This window comes from Hypomesus nipponensis, chromosome 1, assembly GCF_054491055.1.
Source record: "Hypomesus nipponensis isolate SF chromosome 1, ASM5449105v1, whole genome shotgun sequence".
Classification (NCBI taxonomy): Eukaryota; Metazoa; Chordata; class Actinopteri; order Osmeriformes; family Osmeridae; genus Hypomesus; species Hypomesus nipponensis.
The window spans coordinates 15780952-15803993 of NC_140361.1; the positions used below are offsets into that span (position 1 = coordinate 15780952).

General features: G+C 49.2%; 2 protein-coding genes across 3 annotated transcripts in view; both read left to right on the forward strand.

Annotated features, from left to right (window-relative positions):
• il1rapl2 (interleukin 1 receptor accessory protein-like 2) overlaps window positions 1-15235 on the forward strand; it is a 146863-nt gene extending 131628 nt beyond the window's left edge. Inside the window, exons 6-10 of the mRNA XM_084699179.1 lie at window positions 2357-2486; window positions 5402-5547; window positions 9022-9162; window positions 9529-9699; window positions 13160-15235. Of these exons, the coding sequence (XP_084555305.1) occupies window positions 2357-2486; window positions 5402-5547; window positions 9022-9162; window positions 9529-9699; window positions 13160-13866 (1295 nt within the window). The 3' untranslated portion in view covers window positions 13867-15235. The remainder of the gene's footprint in view (window positions 1-2356; window positions 2487-5401; window positions 5548-9021; window positions 9163-9528; window positions 9700-13159) is intronic.
• Window positions 15236-18711: 3476 nt separating this feature from the next.
• LOC146302799 (mitogen-activated protein kinase kinase kinase kinase 4) overlaps window positions 18712-23042 on the forward strand; it is a 40340-nt gene continuing 36009 nt past the window's right edge. The window contains exons 1-2 of one of the 2 annotated variants that reach the window (XM_084697259.1): window positions 18712-19030; window positions 19568-19633. In XM_084697259.1, the coding sequence (XP_084553385.1) occupies window positions 18974-19030; window positions 19568-19633 (123 nt within the window). In that variant the 5' untranslated portion in view covers window positions 18712-18973. The remainder of the gene's footprint in view (window positions 19031-19567; window positions 19634-23042) is intronic. The other variant, XM_084697260.1, reaches the window with a different exon arrangement.

Below are 23042 nucleotides of genomic sequence, written 5' to 3' on the forward strand. Positions count from 1 at the left end.
TAATAAAAACTAATATAAATTATTTTGATATCCAGTGAGTCATATTGTTATCATCATCATTGTGGTCAGATCTCCTGTGTGACTGACTCACTCTTGCCTTGGATATTGCCTTAGTAATGAGCTTTGCCACCTCCGCCTGCTGGCCAATCATCAGCCGGCGTGAGAGGAAGTGATGGTGCTTTTTTTCTGAGGCCGGCTCATGATTGGTTCTCAGCTGGGTATCTCTCCTTTGCAGCCTCTCGACTGTGTTTTTCCGGGAATGTAACTTAGATATGTAGGTGTTTATAACTCACCTGTGTCGATAACTCACCTGTATCTGACCCCGTAGATAACTAACCTATATCTAAAACTCAGCTGTGGCACCTGTAGACAACCCACCTATGTACAGTATATATGACCTATATGTATCTAACACCTGGATATAACTCACCTGTATTTATAGCTCGTCTATATCTATAACACTCATATCTATAACTCACCTGTATGTGACACTCGTATAACTCACCTGTATCTCAAACGTACTTCTATCTACTGTATAAACCACCTGTAACTGACACTAGTACTGTCATACTGTGTATGAGACAGCTCCAGTCTTCTTGTAGCTCTCTCCTCCAACATCACCGGTGAGTCAGAGAACCTCGTGAGAAGCCTGCGAGGGGGAGAGCGAGTTCACACCAGCCATGCTCTCCGCTCCACTGGCCACCCCTCCCAGTAGCTCCACCCAGGAAAGATGCACCTCTGTTTGGCCTGACCTCTCTCGCTCCGCTCCTCACGAGCGGGGCTGTTTCTCAGACATGCTCACAGAGTCTTTCGCGAGCGTCAAGTCGCCCGTCAACGGCGGAACGAGGGGACCCCCTCGAGCCGCCGCCCCGCGCGGCTGTCGCCCCGCGCGCGCGCACCCACGCGTCCACACACCAGCCCACGCGCTCTCGCGCTCGCACTCACGACCAACACGCGCACACAGAGGCACGCTCACAAACAGACACGCGTACACTGCACACACGTGACACGCACTCTTTTCCTGTCGCCTTCTTACACGCCCCCCCCCCCCATCCAAACACACACACACAGAGGGACACAAACACACGTCTGCTCCCTCCACACGCTCAGGCCTCTCTCTGTGTGTTAGACAAGGCGCCTGCCACCTGCCACATACACACACACCGCCCCAGCTCCCCCCACATCCATGAACAAGCACACACACACATGAGACAACAACACACAAACACACTGGTTTAAACACAGCTACCAAATGAGAAGTGATGTTTCCCAAACAGCCCTGAGGGAACGGAGGGAGAGAGACAGAGCAAGAGACAGAGAGAGAGGGAGGGAGGTTTGGGAGAAGAGGGGGCAGATGTGGAGTGATGGGACAGCTGAATGTTTTATGACCACAGCCTCTTAATCTTTAAACAGCAGCAGTTTGTTTTTAATTCCAGAAGTTTCTCCTATGTGAGTCAAGTAGTCTGGGATTTCAGACAGGGAGGCAGGGTGGATAGGAGTCTGACTGGCTGAGGAACTGAGGTTGAGAGGCCAGAGGGAGACTCAAAGGCTGTGAGGATGGAAATAATAGAAGCATTTAGGTTGAAACAGTGAATGATTAGGAAGTTGAAAAGCCAGGTAGGAGGTTGGAAGACAGGGAGGTTGGGAGGCTGAGAATGGGATGTTGAGAGAGATGTTGAAAGAAAGGCTGGAATTAAATCCTGGAGGCTGGGATTTTTAGAGGCTGACAAATGTCAAGTTGAGAGGCTGGAGAGAGGCTGGAAGGGATAGAAGGCTAGATGTGTTAGAGAAGGTTTAAAGGCTGGAAGGCAGAGAGGCCTTAGGTAGATGGAATATGTGTGCAAATTGTGTTTATTTACAGCAAAACTGCCTCCGTACCAGTCATTAGCTTCATACATCCATGACCTCCAGCACTGCAAGGTAACCTACAGATACAGGTTCCTGGCACAGATTACTGGCAGTCGGAAACAAAAAAACATGAACTAGCTGTGAACAGTCTGCAGAAGCAGTCAAAGCCAGGCAGCTGGCAAGATATTGCTCTGTGTGTGTGTGTGTGTGTGTTGGTGTGTGTGCGTGCATGTATGTGTGTGTGTGATGTTGAGAGTTGTAGTCGACATATCTCCAGCAGGTCTTTGAGAGAGGGTGCCCCAGGGTACTCACAATAAACAAAAACAACACAGAACTACTTTACTGCCTGAGCACTCAGCCGGCTGGTGTTTACCCTTGGCGGAGGGATACACTGAGGAGCAGTGTACAATGACTGATGTCTGTGCCATTTCACAGCAGTTTAGATGTTAGAAGTTGTGGGGAATTTGGTGTTGTTTTTGTTGACCTTGTGGGTTTTCTGTGTCTGCAGGCATGCCTCTGAGTTTGGACTGCAAGGCGTTCTTCGGTTACAGTGGAGATTCCAGGCCCATCATCTACTGGACCAAGGGGGAGAAGTTTGTGGAGGAGCTGGCTGGACACATCAAGGAGAGCCAAGTCAGGTAAACCACCAAGCAACCGTCTGCACCTCCACCTCCTATCTCCTCTCCTCCACACCTCCATCTGCACCTCCGCCTCCTATCTCCTCTCCTCCAGACCTCCATCTGCACCTCCGCCTCCTATCTCCTCTCCTCCACACCTCTATCTGCACCTCCGCCTCCTATCTCCTCTCCTCCACACCTCCACCTGCACCTCCGCCTCCTATCTCCTCTCCTCCACACCTCCATCTGCACCTCCACCTCCTATCTCCTCTCCTCCACACCTCCATCTGCACCTCCACCTCATAGCTCCTCTCCTCCAGACCTCCATCTGCACCTCCACCTCCTATCTCCTCTCCTCCACACCTCCATCTGCACCTCCACCTGCTATCATGTCTCCTCCACACCTCCATCTACACCTCCACCTCCTATCTCCTCTCCTCCACACCTCCATCTGCACCTCCACCTCCTATCTCCTCTCCTCCAGACCTCCATCTGCACCTCCGCCTCCTATCTCCTCTCCTCCACACCTCCACCTGCACTTCCACGTCCTATCTCCTCTCCTCCACACCTCCATCTGCACCTCCACCTCCTATCTCCTCTCCTCCACACCGCCGTCCATTCTTCGTCCATGCTTTCAGTCCCGTCAGATGCTCCGCCTCCGTTCTCGCGCCATCCATTCCTCTCCCTCTCCTCGGCACCTCCATCGGATCTACCTCCGTGCTCTCCGTCTCTGCGCCTCCCGCACCTGCGTCCTCCCACCGTCCTCCCCCCTCAGCTCCAGCAGTGTCCTCGGGGTTAGGGTGAGACGGAGGGGAGAACAGGAAACTCCCTTCAACGGGGAAACACGCTGACGCGACCTGGGAAGCGGGGGTGGACTTCTGACACCGATGACATGAGGGATGATTAGGAAAAAGAAAGTCAAAGGGAGATGGAGAGACGGAGAGGGATGAGGTGGAAGGGGGCAAATCTTATTTTAGAGTCTTTAATAACCTTAGAACAAAGGTCTGGGGCGCTGCTCAACAGAGACAGAGACTTGTTCCGGCGTGTTCCGGCGCTCAGACAAAGCAGCCCAGGTCAGCCAGGAGATGCCTGCGAGGCTGACCTAGATAGTGCCGCTGCCTCGCCTGAGCTAATGCACACCCAGAGAGAGGGAGGGAGGGACAGAAGTGTAGGAATCAAAAGATAGAGGTAAAGCTAAAGAGAGAGACAGCGTGTGTGTACGCGTGCGTATGTGCACGTTCCACGAGAATGCATCTGGAAGCTAGCATGGATGCAAATGTGCAGCATGTGCTCTCTTGGTTCTTGACAGAGAAGGGGAGGGGGAGTAAATGGGGGTGGAATGATAGAGGGAGTGTCTGAGATGGAGAGAGAGGTAGAAAGAGTATGATTTAGAAAGAGAGAGAGACTGTAATTTTGTCTTTGGGGCAGAAGCTAACTACACTGAGCACGTCCTATCAGGTCAAACAGGACCTAGAAGGCAAGACAACACCACTGCTAAATAACACTCATACTTTATCCTCTCTCTTTATCTCTCTCTGTATATCTCTCGTGAGTTCTGATATTGTAAGCTGGTGGGAAAGATGGAAGAGTTTGTTGATGTGTGGGGGGTGAGGGGTGTCTTGTGCACAGTGGATGGAGAGGGTGGAGAGGTTAGAGCTTCAGTTGGAACTCGTTTTTTAGGTTTGTCTGTAAATTCACTTCCAGACAAACCTAATCCCACTTCCCTCTATCTCTTTACTTCTCTGTCTCTTCTCTCCTCTCTCTCTTCTTCTCTCCTTCTCGTTGTCTCCTTCCTCTATCTCTCTCTCTCTCCCCACACATGGTAGTGGGGGCCTGCTGTAGTGATACCCAGCCCCCTCTCCCCAGCTGTGACAGCTGTATCAGTGATACATCACGCTCAGCCCCCGCACTGCCCAAACCCATCAGTCTGTTGCCGTGGCAATGGGGTGCTATGTGTCCAATGCCCACCCCCTTCCCTTCCTCCTAGAGTCTGCCCAAGATAGGGTTTGCCACTAATAGCCCACCCTGTGCCCCCCCCCCCCCCACCTAGCTTCGCTCCACTCCACTCACCAGCCCCACCACAAGTCAATCCAGCCTTGACAGGTTCTCTCTCTCACACACACACTCTCACACGCGTACGCACAAACACTCTCACAAACATGCACACACGCTCACTCTCTCACACACGCGCGCATTCACACACACACACACACACATGTGCCAGACAGCCCACAATGAATACTCCATCAGCCTGTCCACCAGGCTAAGGGAGCTCTGCTGGATATACACACTCCACGTGATGTTCTCCTGGACCTCCTCAGACCCCAACACACACACACGCACACACACATAGAGTTCAAACATACAGAAACACACAAAAGAGTGTTTGTGTGTTTGGGGGTGCGTGTCTGCGTGTGTGAGTGTGTGTGTGTGAGTCTGTGTGTGTGTGTGTGTGTGTGTGTGTGTGTGTGTGTGTGAGCAGCAGCAAGACTGGAGGCAGTTTCTGTGTCCTAACGAGGATGACCTCCCTCACCACTGGCCTCTTGTTAGTTGCTTCATAAAACAAGGGACCAAAGACCAGGGTGCACACACACACGTACACACACACACACACACACACACACAGATCCCCTAAACACCGCCTAATCCTCACAGTAAGTCCTATACCCTGCCTGAGCAAACTCTCTGTCTCTCTCTCAGCATCGGGTCAAGCAAGCCTCCCAAGCCCCCATTCAGTTGGACTTTTTGTTAAAGGGACAGTACACTCAAAATCAACACCTAAAAGAAGATGAACGCATTTATTTGAGTGGATGAAACTACTCACGTTATTTTCTGAAGGACGACTTGGTGACCCGGTGTTGATTTCTGTAACTAAACGTATATATCTTGCTCCTCCCCCCTCCCCCCTCCTCCCCCTCCCCCTCCTCCTCCTGCAGGGTGTTGAAGGAGTACCTGGGGGAGAAGGAGGTGGAGCTGTCTCTAACGTTTGACGCGGTGGAGGAGGCGGACCTGGGGAACTACACGTGCCACGTGGAGAACCACATCGGGAAGCGTAGCGGCAGCGCCATTCTTCAGAAGAGGGGTGAGGGTCTCCAAGAGAAGGTCTTACGCAGCCATAAATATCACTGCATTACCCTACATCACCCTATACCACCTTGGATAACGCTGCATTACCCTACATCGCCCTATATCACCTTAGATAATGATGCATAACCCTTTATAACCCTAGATAATGTTGCATAACCCTATATCACCCTACATTACCTCAGATAACACTGCATAAGCCTCCAAAACCATAGACCATAAACCCTACATATGCGTACATAACCTTCTCACAACTTTTTCCTGTCTTTTGTCTTGCCAGCATAGGCGTGCACATACGTTTTGCACAGACGAGGGGGTCACATATTTAAAACCAGACATAATTAAATACATTATGATACTGTATATGGATCAACTCACCGTAACCCTCTGATGCTGCTAACCACATCATTATCACTGCTCTACAAAGCCTTTATGAGAACATAATTGAAGCTGCTGTAGTTGGTAAACTAGAGCATGTGCCAGCCTGCTTAGAAATAACAGATTACTGGTAATGTACCCCTCAGGTCACACATGCTCGTGCACACACACGCACACATGCTCGTGCACACACACACACACACACACATGCACACACACACACACATGCTCGTGCACACACACACACACACACACACACACATGCTTGTGCACACACACACACACACACACACACACATGCACACACACACACATGCTCGTGCACACACACACACACATGCACACACACACACACATGCTCGTGCACACACACACACACACATGCATAAAATGTCCCCTACCGTGGTGAGTCCTGCTGTGTTTTCTTTAATAGGACAGGTGATTACAGTATAAAGTAATGATGACCTTCCTACTCTTGTCACATACACGCACACACACGCAAGCACGCACACACACACACACACACACTCTACTCTTAATCTGTGTCCAGAACATAGTTTTCAGAGGCCTAGAAGGGAGAAGTGAATGACATTGCATTATTTGGGTCGGCACTCACACAGAAAACCTTTTTCCTCAATCAGGGCAGCACTGTAGCAGGGTCGTGTTGTGTTTTCAGAAGTGGCTCCACGTCAATACTTTGTTGCCTCAGAGCAAGACTTTGTTTTCACACTTTTCATGCCGACCAGTGCGTTACCATGTGAACAGGGCCTCGCCCACGCATGAAGACACAACGCGCGTCACGAAGGGCCACGAGCCCCTCGCCTCGTCCGACGAACAGCCGTTCGAGAGTATTTGTCTCACGGTCGGCGCCGAAACTTCATCCGTTGCCGTCCGCTAACCTTGCGCCGCGCTAACTCATCGCCTCTCCAGGCCTGGCCGCGGTACGCGGCGGCCTCAGTTTGGGAAAGACGACAATCCATTCAGAAACCTCAGCCCTGGAAACCTCTAATGAGCGAGGCGGCATAATGTGAACCCATTAACGTCCAGCCAGAGGGCGGGAAGCGGAGTGTGTGTTTCTGATAGCCGTCCGACCGGGGTCAGGACGGAGGGTGTAACCAGGAGATCAAATTGCGGTCTCCTAAATTTGGGGTTTCGAGACAAAAAATGTCAGTTCCTATGATAGACAAGCATGAGTGTTTTAAATATCAGTGGAGGAGAGGAGAAGGGGGGGACATGATGAGATGAGACAAAATTGAGTCCATGTTCTTGCTCATGTTCCTGGCTGCTCTCTGGTTGGTCAAGCCGTGAGGCGGCAGAGACCTCTACTGGCCAATCAGAACTGGACCAACCACCACCATGGATAGAACTGGAAAACACAAAACAAATAAAACACACAGAACACATGAACAAACAGCTACAGCAGAACACACAGACCATACCGCATAAACACACTCATTCTGAAACAAACACACCGTAGAACACAGAACATATGAACACACGGAACACAGAAATCCCACGCGATAGAACAGCATTGATTGGAACGTAGAAAATGCAGACGACATGCTCTGCGAGGACTACTCATACGGCAAAGACGATTCCCCCCAGGTAGATTGATGTCACGGCTTCCTAGAAAGGTAGAGTCCATCCAGCAGCAGGCTATGACCAGAGATGGAGTCATTCCAGCCTGCCTCTGGTGGAGGTGCGAGGATGGCTTCACAGCTGCTTGCATCACAGACCTGCGCTCCAGTGAGCACAGACTAGTACAGAGGCAGTGTCTGTGTGTGCGTTTGGTGTGTGTGTCTGGTCTCTGTACATGTGTGTGCGTACAATTTGCAACGTGTGTGGGTGCGTGTGTGTGAGTGTCTGTGTGTGTCTAGGTGTGTGTCTATGTGTGTGTGTCTGTGTGTGTCTATGTGTGTGTGTCTGTGCGTGTCTGAGACACTTCCTTGTGAGCAGACAGGGGAGATGGATGCAGCCAGCCTATCTGACTGAGTGACGCAGCGCAGATTGATGAGCCATGTTAGCTGAATGGCAGCATGGCAAACATGAACGATTATAGCTGGCTTCCCAAAGCACGCACACACACACCGATGCACACACACACACCTACACTTGATGAGACAGGGAAAGTGAGATTGAAACAAGACTGTGCTTATCTCTTTCTGATGAGGCGATGTGTCTGTATAAAGGTTATAGATCTACTGTATGGGAGTTCCATACTCACGTCAGCTCAGATGAAGTTTTATCTGTCATTCAGTTCTTTCACAGTGTATTGGGAAATAATCAAAATGACTCTCTCCTCTCTCACTCTCTCTCACTCTCTCTCTCTCTCTCTCTCTCTCTCTCTCTCTCTCTCTCTCTCTCTCTCTCTCTCTCTCTTTCTAATTCCTTTCTCTCTCACGTTTCTCTCTCCTTCTCTAACTCCTGTCTCTCTCCCATTTCTCTCTCCTTCTCTAACTCCTGTCTCTCTCCCATTTCTCTCTCCTTCTCTAACTCCTGTCTCTCTCCCATTTCTCTCTCCTTCTCTAACTCCTGTCTCTCTCCCATTTCTCTCTCCTTCTCTAACTCCTGTCTCTCTCCCATTTCTCTCTCCTTCTCTAACTCCTCTCTCTCTCCCATTCGGTATGCTTTTTTGGCACGAGTGTTCAGGTTAAACAATGTTGCCATAGCAGTCCACAATGAAGGAACAACACATGCAATTAGCATCACACATCAGAGAACATACACCTCATCAATCATAAAGCAATTATAACAATTCCAAGTTACATAATAGTGTACAATTATAATAATGGATTCTTTTTTCCCAGGTTTTTTGGCACATTGAGATAATCAAACATGATTTGAAATATTGCCAAAACAAACAGACTATGCACACATATCGTACATACAAACAGAGAAATACACGCACTGTGAAGTAAATAAGAATTGCATGGTGCGAATAAAACGGAGAAATAGGCGATTCCTCTAAAGTAGGATACAGAAATGAAAATGAAAAAAAGTCCTGCATCAAAGTGATTACGCTTCAGATGTCCAGGGATACCTGACAGTTTGTTCTTCCCAATAAAGTTTTCAAACAATGCCTCTGTGTCTCCAGATATGTACCGCCTGGAGCTGGCGGGGGGGCTGGGGGCCATCCTGCTGCTGCTGGGGGTCTTCACAGCCATCTACAAGTGCTACAGCGTTGAGATCATGCTCTGCTACAGGAGACACTTTGGCAGCGACGAGACGGAGGATGGTGAGGCCCCGGTCCTTCCCGGAGACGTGTCTCTGTCGGTGTCTCTCTGTCCGCCCTCTCTTGCTCCGTTGCTCTCTCTTTCACTCTCGCCCTCTCTCTTTTTCTCTCTCGGAGTAGAGGAAAAAATGGCCGTTGTGGTCAAACTGTTGGTTAGCTGGCAGTTTTGCAATATCTTTAAAGGCTCTCTCTCTCTCTCTCTCTCTCTCTCTCTCTCTCTCTCTCTCTCTCTCTCTCTCTCTCTCTCTCTCTCTCACACACACACACTCTCTTTCTTTCTGTGCCTCTCTATTTCTCTCTCTGTCTCTTTGTTTCCTTCTCTCGGCTTCGTCTCACCCGTCTCCTGTTCCCTCCACCTCTCTCCACCAGATAACAAGGAGTACGATGCGTACCTGTCCTACACCAGGGTGGACCTGGACTCCCTGGGACGCCCCTCCAGCGAGGAGGAGCAGTTTGCCCTGGAGGTCCTGCCTGACGTCCTGGAGAAGCACTACGGATACAAGCTCTTCATCCCCGACCGAGACCTCATCCCCAGCAACAGTGAGGAAGATGGACGCACGCACGCGCGCACACTGATGTCACGTACACACACAAATACACTGATGTTCCATACACACGCACACGCACACACACACACACACATATACACGCGCACGCACAAAGCACACAAACTCCGCAGACACTCACGTCGTCACACACGTCGTCACACACACCCCGTGTCTGTACCTCTCCCTTGTGGCAGAACCGGCCCCCCTGTTGTCCTGAATTTCTCAGTTTGTCAGGAGGAATCAGGGATGCCGCTTGTCTGCTCACCTGTGTGCCTGCTTGTGTGTTCCTGTCTCCACGGACAGCACAAGAGTGGGGTGAATGTGTACTGTTCAGTATATCAGTGAGCCCCCCTCCCAAATACACACGCACACATCCTGTATACAAGCCTGATGTGAGGTCTCATCGTGTGCTGCACTTCTTTAAATGCAGGGACACTCACGTACACACATACACCGAGGAGCGCGCACACTCAGAACACACATGCCCGTGACCCAGCGTATTTTGCATAAAAAGCTCAATTATTCCCTCTGCTTGCCCTCAAACTACCCTGCTAACTAATGTCTGTTCCTTGCATAATTTAGCAGACATTGCTTCTAAAATACCTTCCCAACTCTTAGGGCTGGTCCACCCTGGCTCACATGAATACACCACTGTGTGTGCGTGTGTGTGTGTGTGAGTGTGTGTGTGTGTGTGTGTGTGTGTGTGTGTAGAAGAGAGGAGTGGAAAGGAGGGGAGGGACTGAAAGGGGAGAGGAGAGGGAATGGAAGGGGAGAGGAGAGAAGGGGAGGAGATGAGAGGAGAGGAAATGAAATGGAAGGGGAGAGGAGAGGGGAGGGGGAGGAGAGGAGAGAAAGGAGGGTTCCTGATCATTAGCTGAACCAGATCAGTCTAACACGACCCAGAAACAACATGACTTTAAACAGTCCATTGGTTTACTATTGTGCATAAAGACAGAGAGACAGAGGGAGAGAAGTGGGAGAGGGAGGGAGGGAGGGAGGGAGGGAGGGAGGGAGGGAGGGAGGGAGGGAGGGAGGGAGGGAGGGAGGGAGGGAGGGAGGGAGGGAGGGAGGGAGGGAGGGAGGGAGGGAGGGAGGGAGGGAGGGAGGGAGGGAAAGGGCAGGGGAGAAAGTCAAACAGGTTCACTGGCACTTAGCTGTATTAATTGATTTACTTAATCATCGGCATATGAAAATAGACTGAAAAAAGGAAGATACCAAGAAAAAAAAGACTCGCCCTCTTTTTTTCCCTCTCTTGTTCCCTCCCTCCCTCAATTGCATCTGTACTCACTGTACTATTTATGCACCGTAAATTGACCATGAAATTGCAATGTGTTGTTGTTGCACCGATGTCATTAATTTAGTTAGGAACTGGACTGAGATGAGGGCTAGCAGCCCAGGCGCCAAACACACACACTCACTCACACGGCCACGTCTTCTCACCCAACGCTGAAAAGCAAGGCTCATATATCTGGGGCCGATGTCTCGGCAAACAAATTGCCCGCGTGTTTATTAAACGGATGTGCACGTGTGCGACAGCGTGTGTGGCCCGGTGGTTGTTCATGTCTTACTGACTCAGCATGGTGAGTCTGGCGTGTTGGTGGGGCTCCGTGGTCAGACTGTGCTTCTGGTCCTCCATTGCATCTGCTCAGGGAGAACCTCCACTGGCGGGCTGTTAGCGGATCAGTCAGCCTAGCGCCCCTCGGAGGACAGGAGGTGTACGGTCGCTCTCTGGTGGGCGGGTGGGGGTGCTGTCCGGATCTGCTCCTGTGAGTCCCTCAGGGCCCGCAAGAGCAGAAGCGTCATTCGGATGATTATTTGTTGGGTGTTTGGCTGGAGCTGAATGAGACTTGCTCAATGTGTTTGTTTGTACGTGCGTGTGTGTGTGTGTGTGTGTGTGTGCTGGATGATCTCCCAGCATCTTCTCCTCCAGAGCATCCCCAGGGTGCCTCTCAGTCAGAAACACACTTTGTTAAACACACACGCTTTATTAAACACACACACACATCTGTGTGTGCTGAGCAGTGGTGAGATCATTAAGAGGGTGTGTAGTGTGCAAGCCATTTGAGGTCAAGCTTTTCTACTAAAGATCTCTCCGTTTGCTGTTTGTAAATCTACATGATTATGCATGCACGTTTGGGAGTTTGTGCTCGAACGCCTGCATGCTTGCCTGTGTGTATGTGTGTGTGTGTATGTGTGTGTATGTATTTGACTGGTTAACTGCAGCATGATGAAATGTTTTAATCTAATATGATGAAACTCTAAGCCTTTGCCCTGGCCTGATTTTGAGGCCTGAGGAGAGGAGGAGGAGGAGGAAAGGGAGAGGAAAGAAGGAGGAGGAAAGGAGGAGGAAGAGAGAGGGAACAGGATGGAAGAGGAGGAGATGGAGGAGGAGGAGGAGATGGGGAACAGGAAGGAGGACGAGGTGGTGCTGGATAAGTCTTAAGGACAGATATCTGAAAAGGTGATAGTTCAGTGGTTCAGTGGGGACGGAGGGAAGCCAATGGGAACAGTTTGTGAAGATGCGTGTGTTTGCCAGTAAGGAGGGAGGTGGGGGGGGGGGGAGTAAGGTGTTCAGGCCAGTGAGTGTCATAGACCTAGTGTGTGTGTGTGTGTATGCTTGTTCGTGTGTCATGCGTTCACGCTTGTGTGGGCCTGTGTGTGTGTGTGTGTCTTCTGCGTAGGAGGTGTGATGTGTTACGTCACTTCAGGTGTGAAAGATAGTGCCCCCGCAGGACACAACAGGACACTATGGACAATCAGCCAGCCAGCCACTGGAATGTGTCACCTAGCAAGAGCTAATGTGCCACTTACCTCTCCCAGCACCTACACCACTTTTTCACAAACTCATTTTCACACTTACACACTATCTATCTCTCTCTCTCTCTCTCTCTCTCTCTCTCTCTCTATCTCTCTCTCTCTCTCTCTATCTCCAACAACCCCCCCCACACACACATGAACCCCCCCACATACACTCTCCTGCTCTCTCATGACACCCTTCTTTTCCCTCTCTCTCTCTCTCTCTCTCTCTCTCTCTCTCTCTCTCTCTCTCTCTCTCTCTCTCTCTCTCTCTCGCTCTCTCTCTCGCTCTCTCTCTCGCTCTTTCTTTCACACACACGCATACTCACACACACACACTGTATGAGTCACTGGTCAGACCAGAGCTGGCCTAAGTCGCTGGTCTGCAGTCATTCTGGACTGTGAAGCCAGCAGTACATCCTGTGTACAGCCTGCTCAGCTAGACCCGTGACTGTGACTGTTAGCATGTTCAGTCAGAACAGAAGTGTATGACTGGTGTGTACCGGCACTGTACAAGCAACAGGGATCCAGTATTGCGTGTCTGACATGACTGTCTCTGTCACATTTCTTTCTCTGCCCCCCCCCCCCACACTCCTGCATCCCCCCCTCTGCATCCCCCCACCTCCCCCACCCACTCCTGCATCCTCCCCCTCCAGTCTACATAGAGGACCTGGCGCGCAGCGTGGAGCAGAGTCGCCGCCTCATCCTCGTCCTCACCCCCGAGTTTGTGGCCAAGAGGGGCTGGAGCATCTTCCAGCTGGAGACGCGCCTCCACAGCATGCTGGTGACCGGGGAGATCAAGGTGATCATGATCGAGTGCTCCGACCTGCGCAGCGTCATCAACTACCAGGAGGTGGAGGCCCTCAAGCACACCATCAAGGTGCTGTCCATCATCAAGTGGCGCGGACCGCGCAGCAGCGAGCTGCAGTCCACCTTCTGGAAGCAGGTCCTGTGCGAGATGCCGGTGAGGAGGAAGGAGGTGCTGTCTCGCCGGCAGGTTCTGGACTCCGGGGAGCAGGGCCTGTTCGGGGACCTGCAGACCGTGTCCACCATCGCCATGACGGCCACCTCGGCCTCCCTGGCGCCCGCCCACCACGCCGAGATCCCCGACTTCAACCAGACGTCGGCCGCCCACCCCCAGATGAGACACTTCTGCCGCAGCTACGAGTTTGAGATGCCGCCGCCGTCCTCGCCGCTGCGCGTGGCCACGCTGGGCGGACGCCACGTCTACTGCAACATCCCCATGGCGCTGCTCAACGGACAGGTGGGCCCGAGCAGCTCGCTGGGCCGGAAGCAGGAGATCCACCTCAACAGCACCTTTGTCCCTCTCACCAGCCGCGAACTCAGCAGCGATATCTGGTAGACCGCCCCGGAGGACTTGGCGTCCGGTAGAGACTGGGCTCTCCTGGTCCATACTGGTACCGTGCTGGTCTAGCACTTGTATGTACCGGTGCTGTACACTACCAGAACAACCCTGGCACTGGTCCAACCTGATAAACTCAACAGTTGACCTGGTGAACTAGTATACAGTCAAGAGTTGACCTGGTATACTAGTATACAGTCAAGAGTTGACCTGGTATACTAGTATACAGTCAAGAGTTGACCTGGTATACTAGTATACAGTCAAGAGTTGACCTGGTATACTAGTTTAGTCAGCAGTTGACCTTGTTATCTTGTATACACTCAGCAGGTGTCTTCTAACCTTGTGGACACAAGCAAGGACACAACTGTGGATTCGCCTACTGGACGTTTTTATATCTGCATGAGACTCATCAAGACAAAAGACAAACACTAGACCAGACTTTCACAATAAAACATTGACCCAATCAGACTTCTCTACTAAAAAATGATCGGAACTGACTTTTAAAATAAAAGACACAATCATCTCCTTAGAGCTAAATAATACATATTGATTTGTTTTCGTTCGCTGTTTTATTATGTTTAGCCATAAAATCTACAAAGGGAAAAAAATGGAGTTGCTCCAAAAAAACAATGTTTTGTTACTTGAAGAGTTCTCCCTTGTGGAGATGTGTTACAACAATAATATCTGACCAAGGCCCAACAGCTTAAGGTCATGGTAACTATGTACAGTTTTCATATATTCTATAGACGTTCATTCATTCATAATGATGATTCATTCATAATGATGATTCATTCACAATGATGATTCAATCATAATTATGATTCATTTCATAATGAGGATTCTGTTGAGATTTTTCTGCTGTGTGAGTCTATGGGGTAAGCCACATGGAGAGATTCTGACTTGAGGTGTGGTTGGGAGGTGGAGGAGGTAACATTGTCTGGTTGGATCACAGCACAACTATGTATGGAAGAACTGGTGGAACATTCTCTGTGAGCTTTAATGATGTTACCGTATATTTAAGCAAATAAGATAACGTTTGAATTTACACAAAGGTATTGTCTTTGTTTCAGGCCAGTTAGATATAAATATTTGAAATGTTTTATACAATAATAATGATATTTGTTTGAGTTGTAATTCTGTGACTCTAGTTGCTGTCTCCTGATTTCTGCTTGTTATTACTTTAGTTTATATTAAAATCAATGTAGGTTATTGAAATCAATAATTTTTCAACTTCTCCGCCATCTCCCCTGCTTCCTACCCACCCAACATCCTCTGTCTGTCACCAATATCTGCTTTTCCTGAACATTCTTCCGTATGTTTATGCGTGTGTGTGTGTGTGTGTGTGTGTGTGTGTGTGTGTGTGTGTGTGTGTGTGTGTTATGCTACAGAAAAAGATGATGGAAGTGAGAATACTAAATACACAACGATTCACAATGGAGGGGTGGAGGATGGAGAGATGAGAGGAGAATAAAGGATGACAATGAAATGGGGCCAGGAGTGCAGTCACTCACTCTCTTCATTTCTCTGCCAGATGAGAAATAGAATCAAATTGGTGGAGAATCATCTCATCATAACCTTTCATTTGTCCTTCTGCTACTTCTTCGAAATTATAATTTTCCATCAGTCTGGTACAGAGTGCAGCCTCTGGCAGGTTGGCTAGCTAGTTAGCTGTCTGGCTGTCCAACTGTAGTTAGCTGACTGGTTGGCCAGCTGGCTAGCTAGTTAGCTGGCTGGCTGTGTAACTGTAGTTAGCTGACTGGTTGGCCAGCTGGCTAGCTAGTTAGCTGGCTGGCTGTCTAACTGTAGTTAGCTGACTGGTTGGCCAGCTGGCTAGCTAGTTAGCTGGCTGGCTGCCCTCTAGCTGGTAAGTCACCTTGTATCCTGACTCTTCAGCTGTTTGGCTGGCTAGTTGGTTAGTCTTTAGCTAGTTAGTCGCTTAGTAAAGCCTACTGACTTTGGCTGGCTGGCTAGCTAACTATTTAGCTGTCTGTCTGTCTGACCTCTAGCTGTTGTATACTGACTCTTTGGCTGGCTGGCTGGCTGCTGTTAATAAAGACTTACAGTAACAGCCAGCAGATGCACCAGGAAAATAACCACCATGCTTATGTACGCGTGCTCTGAACTGGACCTTCTCCCATCATCAGGTCATCACCATGACGACGGCAGAAGGTCAGTGACACAGACAAAAAGTAGAAATAATAAAAAGAGAAAACTTTCCGTATGAGCGTGTCAATGTCTTTCTCTGCCCCCACCCTGTACCACTCCTACCCCCACCCCGTACGGCTCCTTGGTGGCTCATCAGGCCTGCTGCTCCCTCTGTCTCTGCAGACACCAGCACACTGTCCATATGCTTTTTTCGTTTTTTTGTTTTGTTGATATGGAAACCCTGTGAATGGTTTTATGGGACCCTTGGAATGGCTGTATATTAAATCATGTTGAAATCACATGCCTTGTTTACCGTTTGATTTATTCTTGGAGGATTTCATATTCCTGGTTAGATTTTTATGGCAACAATAATATCTGTCGCTGTGCCTCCTCTTTCTGTGGTTCTGTCTCTCTCTTTCTCCCTACATCTATTTCTCTCTCCTTACCATCTCTCTTTCTCCCTTCATCTCTCCTTCTGTCTTTCCCTCTCTCTTTCTCTACCATCTCTCTTTTTCCCTACCTCTCTTCCTTTTTCACCCTATTTCACTCTCCCATCCTCTTTCTCTCTCCCTCCCATCTCTCTCCTTCTCACATTCAATAGTGCCACCTTGTGGTGGGCATAGAACCATGTAGGAAATTAAGAACAACTATTACCGTTTAACTATTACTACTACTACCGTGTGTGCGTGTGTGCCTGCGTGTTAAGATGAATGTCTTAGTGTGTGTAAAAGTTTATGTATGAGTTTACAAACCAAAATAGATCGCAACCCATGATCACACACTGAGGTTGTTATTGTTCTCTGTGAGCTGTTTGCATGTGTGTGAGTGTGTATGTGTGTGAGTGTGTGTGCTTGCATGTGTGTGAGTGTGTATGTGTTTGCCTGTGTGTGAATGTACATGTTTGCATCTGTGTGTGTATACAATGTGGATGTGCATGTGTCCAAAACACCGTTACATGGACCAAATCCAGAGAACCTGTCACTAAAGATGTAGTACACTGGGATTATGCATGCAGACCTTACATAGAGGAAGGACTTCATTTTGAAGGGTTGTGAGGGAGTTATGTGTAGTAACATTTTAATCTTCATGTTAGTAGTCAGAGTAGTATCATCAGGTTCTCCAGTGTACAGTGTCTCAGCCAATCCAGCTCCAGTGTACAGTGTCTCAACCAATCCAGCTCCAGTGTACAGTGTCTCAACCAATCCAGCAGTCCTCCAGCAGGGGATGGGGGGGGTATATATCCCCTCACATGCCCTTCAGGTCTGAAGAGCAGTCTACCTGTCAACTCTTTTTACAAATTCATGTAAGGACATTCTGGTGGAGAAAGCTTGTGCTGTGTTCGCTCCCTCAGCCTCCTCCTCTCCTTCCTCCTCTCCTTCCTCCTCTCCTTCCTCCTTCTAGTTCTCCTCTACTTTTATTCCTTCTCTCCCCTCCTTCTCCTTCATCCTGTCCTCCATTCCTCCGCCTCCCCTCCTTCTAACCTTATCCATGCTCTGCCTTATTCTTCAGCCTCCTCCTTTTCGTCCTCCTTCTCTCGTCCTTCTCGTTCCTGTCTTCCTCCGAGCCCTCCTTCTAGTCCTGCTTCTCCAGGTCCTGGGCTGCAGCAGTGGCATATGTTGGCTGTTAGCATGACGATAGTAACTGGCACGAGGTGAACCCCATTTGGCAGAGTTTCAACAAACGTCTGACACCCACACACACAAAATCCCGCTAACTTATGCGCGTACACAAACACACACTTACTTTTCTCCACACCCACACACACTCTCCTCAGGAGGCTGACTGCCAGGGCATGAGAATCACCCAGTCTGCCTGCAACCCAGATGAATGGACCAAGTGTGTTTTTATTTTCATAGGAATGCATTGTTGTGTGTGTGTGTGCCTTCGGGAGGCAGTGGGGGGGATTGGATGAGAATACTGAAAGTCAACCCTCTCCCACTACACAGGAATCCCTGTATGTTTACTATCCATGGTTAACTCTCTCTCCACACGCACACACACAAACAATATTTTTTGTTTGATATATATATATATATATATATATATACACACACAAGCATAAAACCAACTATTTTACTCTGTGATTCAGCTCTACTGAAGAATTTGGTTCTACGTTGATGATGACTAGTGTAAATGATGTGTGAGTGTGTGAGAGTGAGAGTTTGTGTGTGAGTGTGTGTGTGCCTTGCAGGAGAATAGCTTCTCTGTGGCCTTAGACAGAGGTCCTGTTCACAAAGGTCAGCTGCCTGGGGCACAGGCTCCTCCTGCCAGCACACACACACACACACACACACACACACACACACACACACATCATCCACATGTAAGTGACTCACTCAGGGCAGCAAAGTCAGTTTGAAGAGTCAAGAAAGCCATGCACAGTGCAAATAAAACACAGATGGGAAGGAAATGTACAATATTGGTTCATAATGTGTCAAATTTAGGCAAACCAATTAGTATCAGTCTGACAAATTGTAATCCATCAAACAGGAAAAGTGACAAAAAACTTGAACACAAACTTGTCCACGGTAGTCTTCTTTAGCCGTGCTAAGACTAACAGTGCCTGCCTACTCGTGGAGATGTCCGTGTTGTGGGTTGTGGAAAATCTGCCACTTCCACTAAAACTGAACTTGACATAGATTGACCGCTTAATTAAAAACACACCAAAAACGAATAAACATGTACCGTTCGAGTTATACGAATTGTCATGCATAGCGGAGAAAGTTAGCTCAAAAACCAACTTTTTTGGTTTACTTTTCTTGGGGAGAGCAAAAAGGGGGGCGAGGTTTCCTCTGCATTTTCCGGGGTTTCGCTGGATGAGAAGTTTCCTGTGTCGCTCGTGGAGAGTCGTAAGCAGATACAGTATGGCCTGACACGGAGAAAAAACGTTACTTTGTGGAAATTTGTCTTTTACTTGTCAACTCTCTGAAGTGCAGTTGGGTCACCGGACCAAGTTTTAGAAATGGCGAGAGACGGCACAACGCGAGGTTTGGACAATATTGACCTCGCTTCTTTGAGGGTGAGTAAAGATGTTCTTGCCTAATTAATTGAAATGCAGTGTTCAGTAAACATGGGCGCAATAACAGATGCGGAGAACAAAGTAAACCATACGTTGGTCACTGGAGGAGTAGCAAAGTAACAACAAACTAAAAGCCTTGCACGTCAGTTCATGACCGAGTCGATGTTTAGTTTTCTGTGAATGTTTTACCATCTGATCGTGGTGTGGACTTCTACTGACCCAGTTTCTCGATCTTTTGAATGGTGTTAGAAAACATCAACAAGCATCAATTAAACCGTAAAAAAAAATCATATCCTTGATGTAAACATTTTTGGGTGAACCGTGAACTAAATTCTGTGTGCACTGAGAAATATGCAAACTTTTGGTGATGTAAACTATTAAGAGTTAAGACCTTTAACTTTGAATGGATAATAACTGAAAACTGGAACAGCATGTTCTACAGTTTAAATATATGTTTTACTATGAGATTTCCCCAATGGGATCCCTATAGTTAAGTTATTAATGTAGTCTGTATGTGGATATTGTGTTTTCTGCTAGGACCCTGCAGGTATCTTTGAACTAGTGGAGGTGGTGGGGAACGGCACCTATGGACAAGTCTACAAGGTTGGTCCACTCTGGTGTTCAGTAAAAAATCTGCCTGTTGCACTGTCACTGTCTCTCCCCATCTCTGCCTCTCTCTCTCTTTCTAACGATCTCTCTCCCCGTCTCTCTGTGTCTCTCTATCTCTCTCTCTCTCTCTCTTTCTAACAATCTCTCTCTCTCTCTCTGTCTCTAGCTCTCCTATCTGGTTTGCTTGCTGACAAAAATACATCTTTAACACCCCCGGGTGGGGCCCACTTCCCTATCGAGAGCTTCATCTCCGCAACGTGTGTGTGGTTTGTGGTACATATTCCTGTTTAGCAGCTGGCCCTGGATAGCCCTAGCTAGCGAGTCACATTCTCAGCCTGTATCAGGCTGTCAGCTGAGACCGGGGCCAATGGGAGGGTGGAACCTATTGTGTGTGTGTGTGTGTGTGTGTGTTTATGTGTGTGTGCACATGTTTCTGAGCAGCAGAAGGCTGGAACACGGATTTACCATAAGAGAAAGGAGAGCTTGTGGTGGAGACAGAATGATCTATTGCACATTCAGCTAATTGCTCCACTGCAATTGATTGGTTGCATAGTGTTTGAAATTTCAGAGGTCTGTGTGCCGCAACTTGGTCCTCTCGTACCATCCGGTGTGTGCGTGTGTGTGTTTGTGTGTCAGCCTCATGTGAAGGTGTTTCATAGGTGTTTCAACACACGCTGCTCTGTGGACCAGCCAGGTGGGTAGTGTCTTGAGTGTCGGACTGTTTGCCAGTTTGAGGCAGTGACACCAGGCCCCTGGTCACAGTGTACAGGATATCCTACTAAAGGATATTGTAGGGGCCGGAGAGAGAAAGAAGAAAACAATAATCCGGCTCCCCCCCCCCCCCTATCTCCTCCCCTCCCCTCACCTCTCCTCCCCGATCCATTCCTCTTCTCCTCCCCTCCTGTGAAGATAGTACTCCATCAAAACAGAAAGCCCTGAGTGAGGTGGGAGGTATTGATTGCAAGGCCCACCTGGCTTGTTCAGAACATGAGGATGTTCTGTTCTTTCACCTCTGGTTTTTAATGAGCGCTTCAGAGAAGGGATCTGCAGAGGTCTTGTCACCCGGAGAGAGGGAGGGAAGGGGACAAAAGAGAGAGCAGAGACAGAGAGGGATAAAGAAACACACAGGTGAGACAGTGTTTTGTGCTGTGATCGATGCATTCTGCTCCATGTTGGCGCTGAAAGACTTTAGGGACCCCTTGGGTCCACTGTGCAACCTGGATAGCAGTCCTGCTATCCCTGTACTCTGTCTCTCTCTCTCTGTCTCTCTCTCTCTCTCTCTCTCTCTCTCTCTCTCTCTGTTTCTCGGTCTCTCTCTCTCGTTTTCTCTCCCTGTCTATCTGAGTTTTCTCTCACTCTCTCTTGCTTTCCTCCCTTCTCCCTCACGACTCCTCCCTGTCAAACCCCCCCCCCCTCCCTCCTTTTCTCCATCCTCTCCCTCTTCTCCCTCCCTCTTCTCCATCCTCTCCCTCTTCTCCCTCCTCTCCCTCTTCTCCCTCCTCTCCCTCTTCTCCCTCCCTCTTCTCCCTCTTCTCCCTCCCTCTTCTCCCTCCTCTCCCTCTTCTCCCTCCTCTCCCTCTTCTCCCTCCCTCTTCTCCCTCCTCTCCCTCTTCTCCCTCCCTCTTCTCCCTCCTCTTCTCCATCCTCTCCCTCTTCTCCCTCCCTCTTCTCCATCCTCTCCCTCTTCTCCCTCCCTCTTCTCCCTCCTCTCCGTCCATCTCAGTGGGTCCGTACTGTGTGAATCCCAGCAGTAGATTGTCTTCAGAAAGGATCTCCCTCTGTGACATAGCGGGGCTGTGTTGTTACCATGACAGGTCGCGTGTTCAGCTGTGGCATGTAAGTGGCGTGTCGTAGGCTGGAGTGACCGAGATGAGGAGGAGGTCCAGGAGATTCTGTTTCACTGACCTTTTAGTTTATGTCTCCTTCCATCCTTCCCCTCTCCTTTCTTCCTTCCGCCTCTCCTTCCCCCTCTCCTCTCTCCTCTCCTTCTGCCCCCTCTCCTCTCTCCTCTCTCCTCTCCTTCTGCCCCCTCTCCTCTCTCCTCTCTCCTCTCCTTCTGCCCCCTCTCCTCTCCTCCTTGCCTCTCTCTTCTCTCCACCCCTCCTGCCCCCTCTCCTCCATCCCCCTCTCCTCTCCTCCTTCCCTCTCTCCTCTCTACACCCCTCCTGCCCCCTCTCCTCTCCTGCTTCCCCCTCTTCTCTCCCCAGTCCTTTTCCTCCCCTCCACAGCAGCACATTTTGACATTGCTGCGATGTGATCATTAGTGTGTGTGTGTGTGTGTGTGTGTCTGGATGTCAATGTGTCGGACATTGTTCATGCCGGCGTATTGTCACTGTGGAAGCCTTTTCCCTCCCTCTTCGGACATCTCCCTTAAAACAGTCACACAGACACAGAGAGAGAAGAACTGGGTCAGACTAGAGACACACACACACACATTCAAAGTGACGGATAGTGCAAGGCTGATGATGCAGATCTCTTTTGAGCTTCCATAAAGAATTCTACGATTGTGTGTGTACTGTATATGTGGGTAACTCTTTCTGTGTGTGTGTGTGTGTGTGGCTCTGTGCGTCTGTGTATGCCTGTGTGTTTGACTGCGTGTGTGTTAGACAGTGTTAGCAGGCATGCAGAAAGGAAACGTCTTTCTCAACACACATCCTGCTACCACCAGCCCCCATCTCTCTGTCTTTCTATCGGGCTGGTCTTTGACCTGGACACCGGACTCTGATGATGTCATTCTGTGTGCCCCCCCCCCCCCCCCCATGTCTCTGTCTGTTTATTACAAACGGTGGGTGATGAGTGATAACCTCTGGGCGTGGGCATGTGTGTGTGTCAATGTGTTTGTGCCTGTGTGTGTCTCTCTGTGTTTGCATCTTGTTGTGTGTGAGTGTAAGAGAGAATGTAGAGGATATTCCTGACCTGGGGATTTCCCTTATAGTCCCTCTTCCCCAGTGTCATGGTCTGTCCCTCCACACAAACACACACAAACACACACACCATCACATTGGATCTGATGACAAGCATGAAAACAGGATGTCAGTAGCTAAACAGAGCAGATTTTCCTCAGAAGGAGAGAGGCAGAGAGGTGTCGACTGACAAGGACTGAATCACTTCAGCTATTTAAATGAGATCTGATTCATCTTTCTAACTTCTTAACAGGGGAGGGGGGGGTTGTTTTTGGTTCAAGCTGCTGTAGTTTGTGTGTGTGTTTGTGTCTCTCTAGTTTGACCCCAATTAATGGTAACATTTGCTGATGCAATATCTCTTTATTAGAATGTGTCTTTTGTTAAATAATTAGAGTGAAAAAGACAGACAGACCGCGTTGAAAAAAAAAGAGAAAAAAGTCAAGAGAGTGCCAAAGAGACAGGAGTACCAGTAGTAGTAGTGTAATAATACTGCATTATAC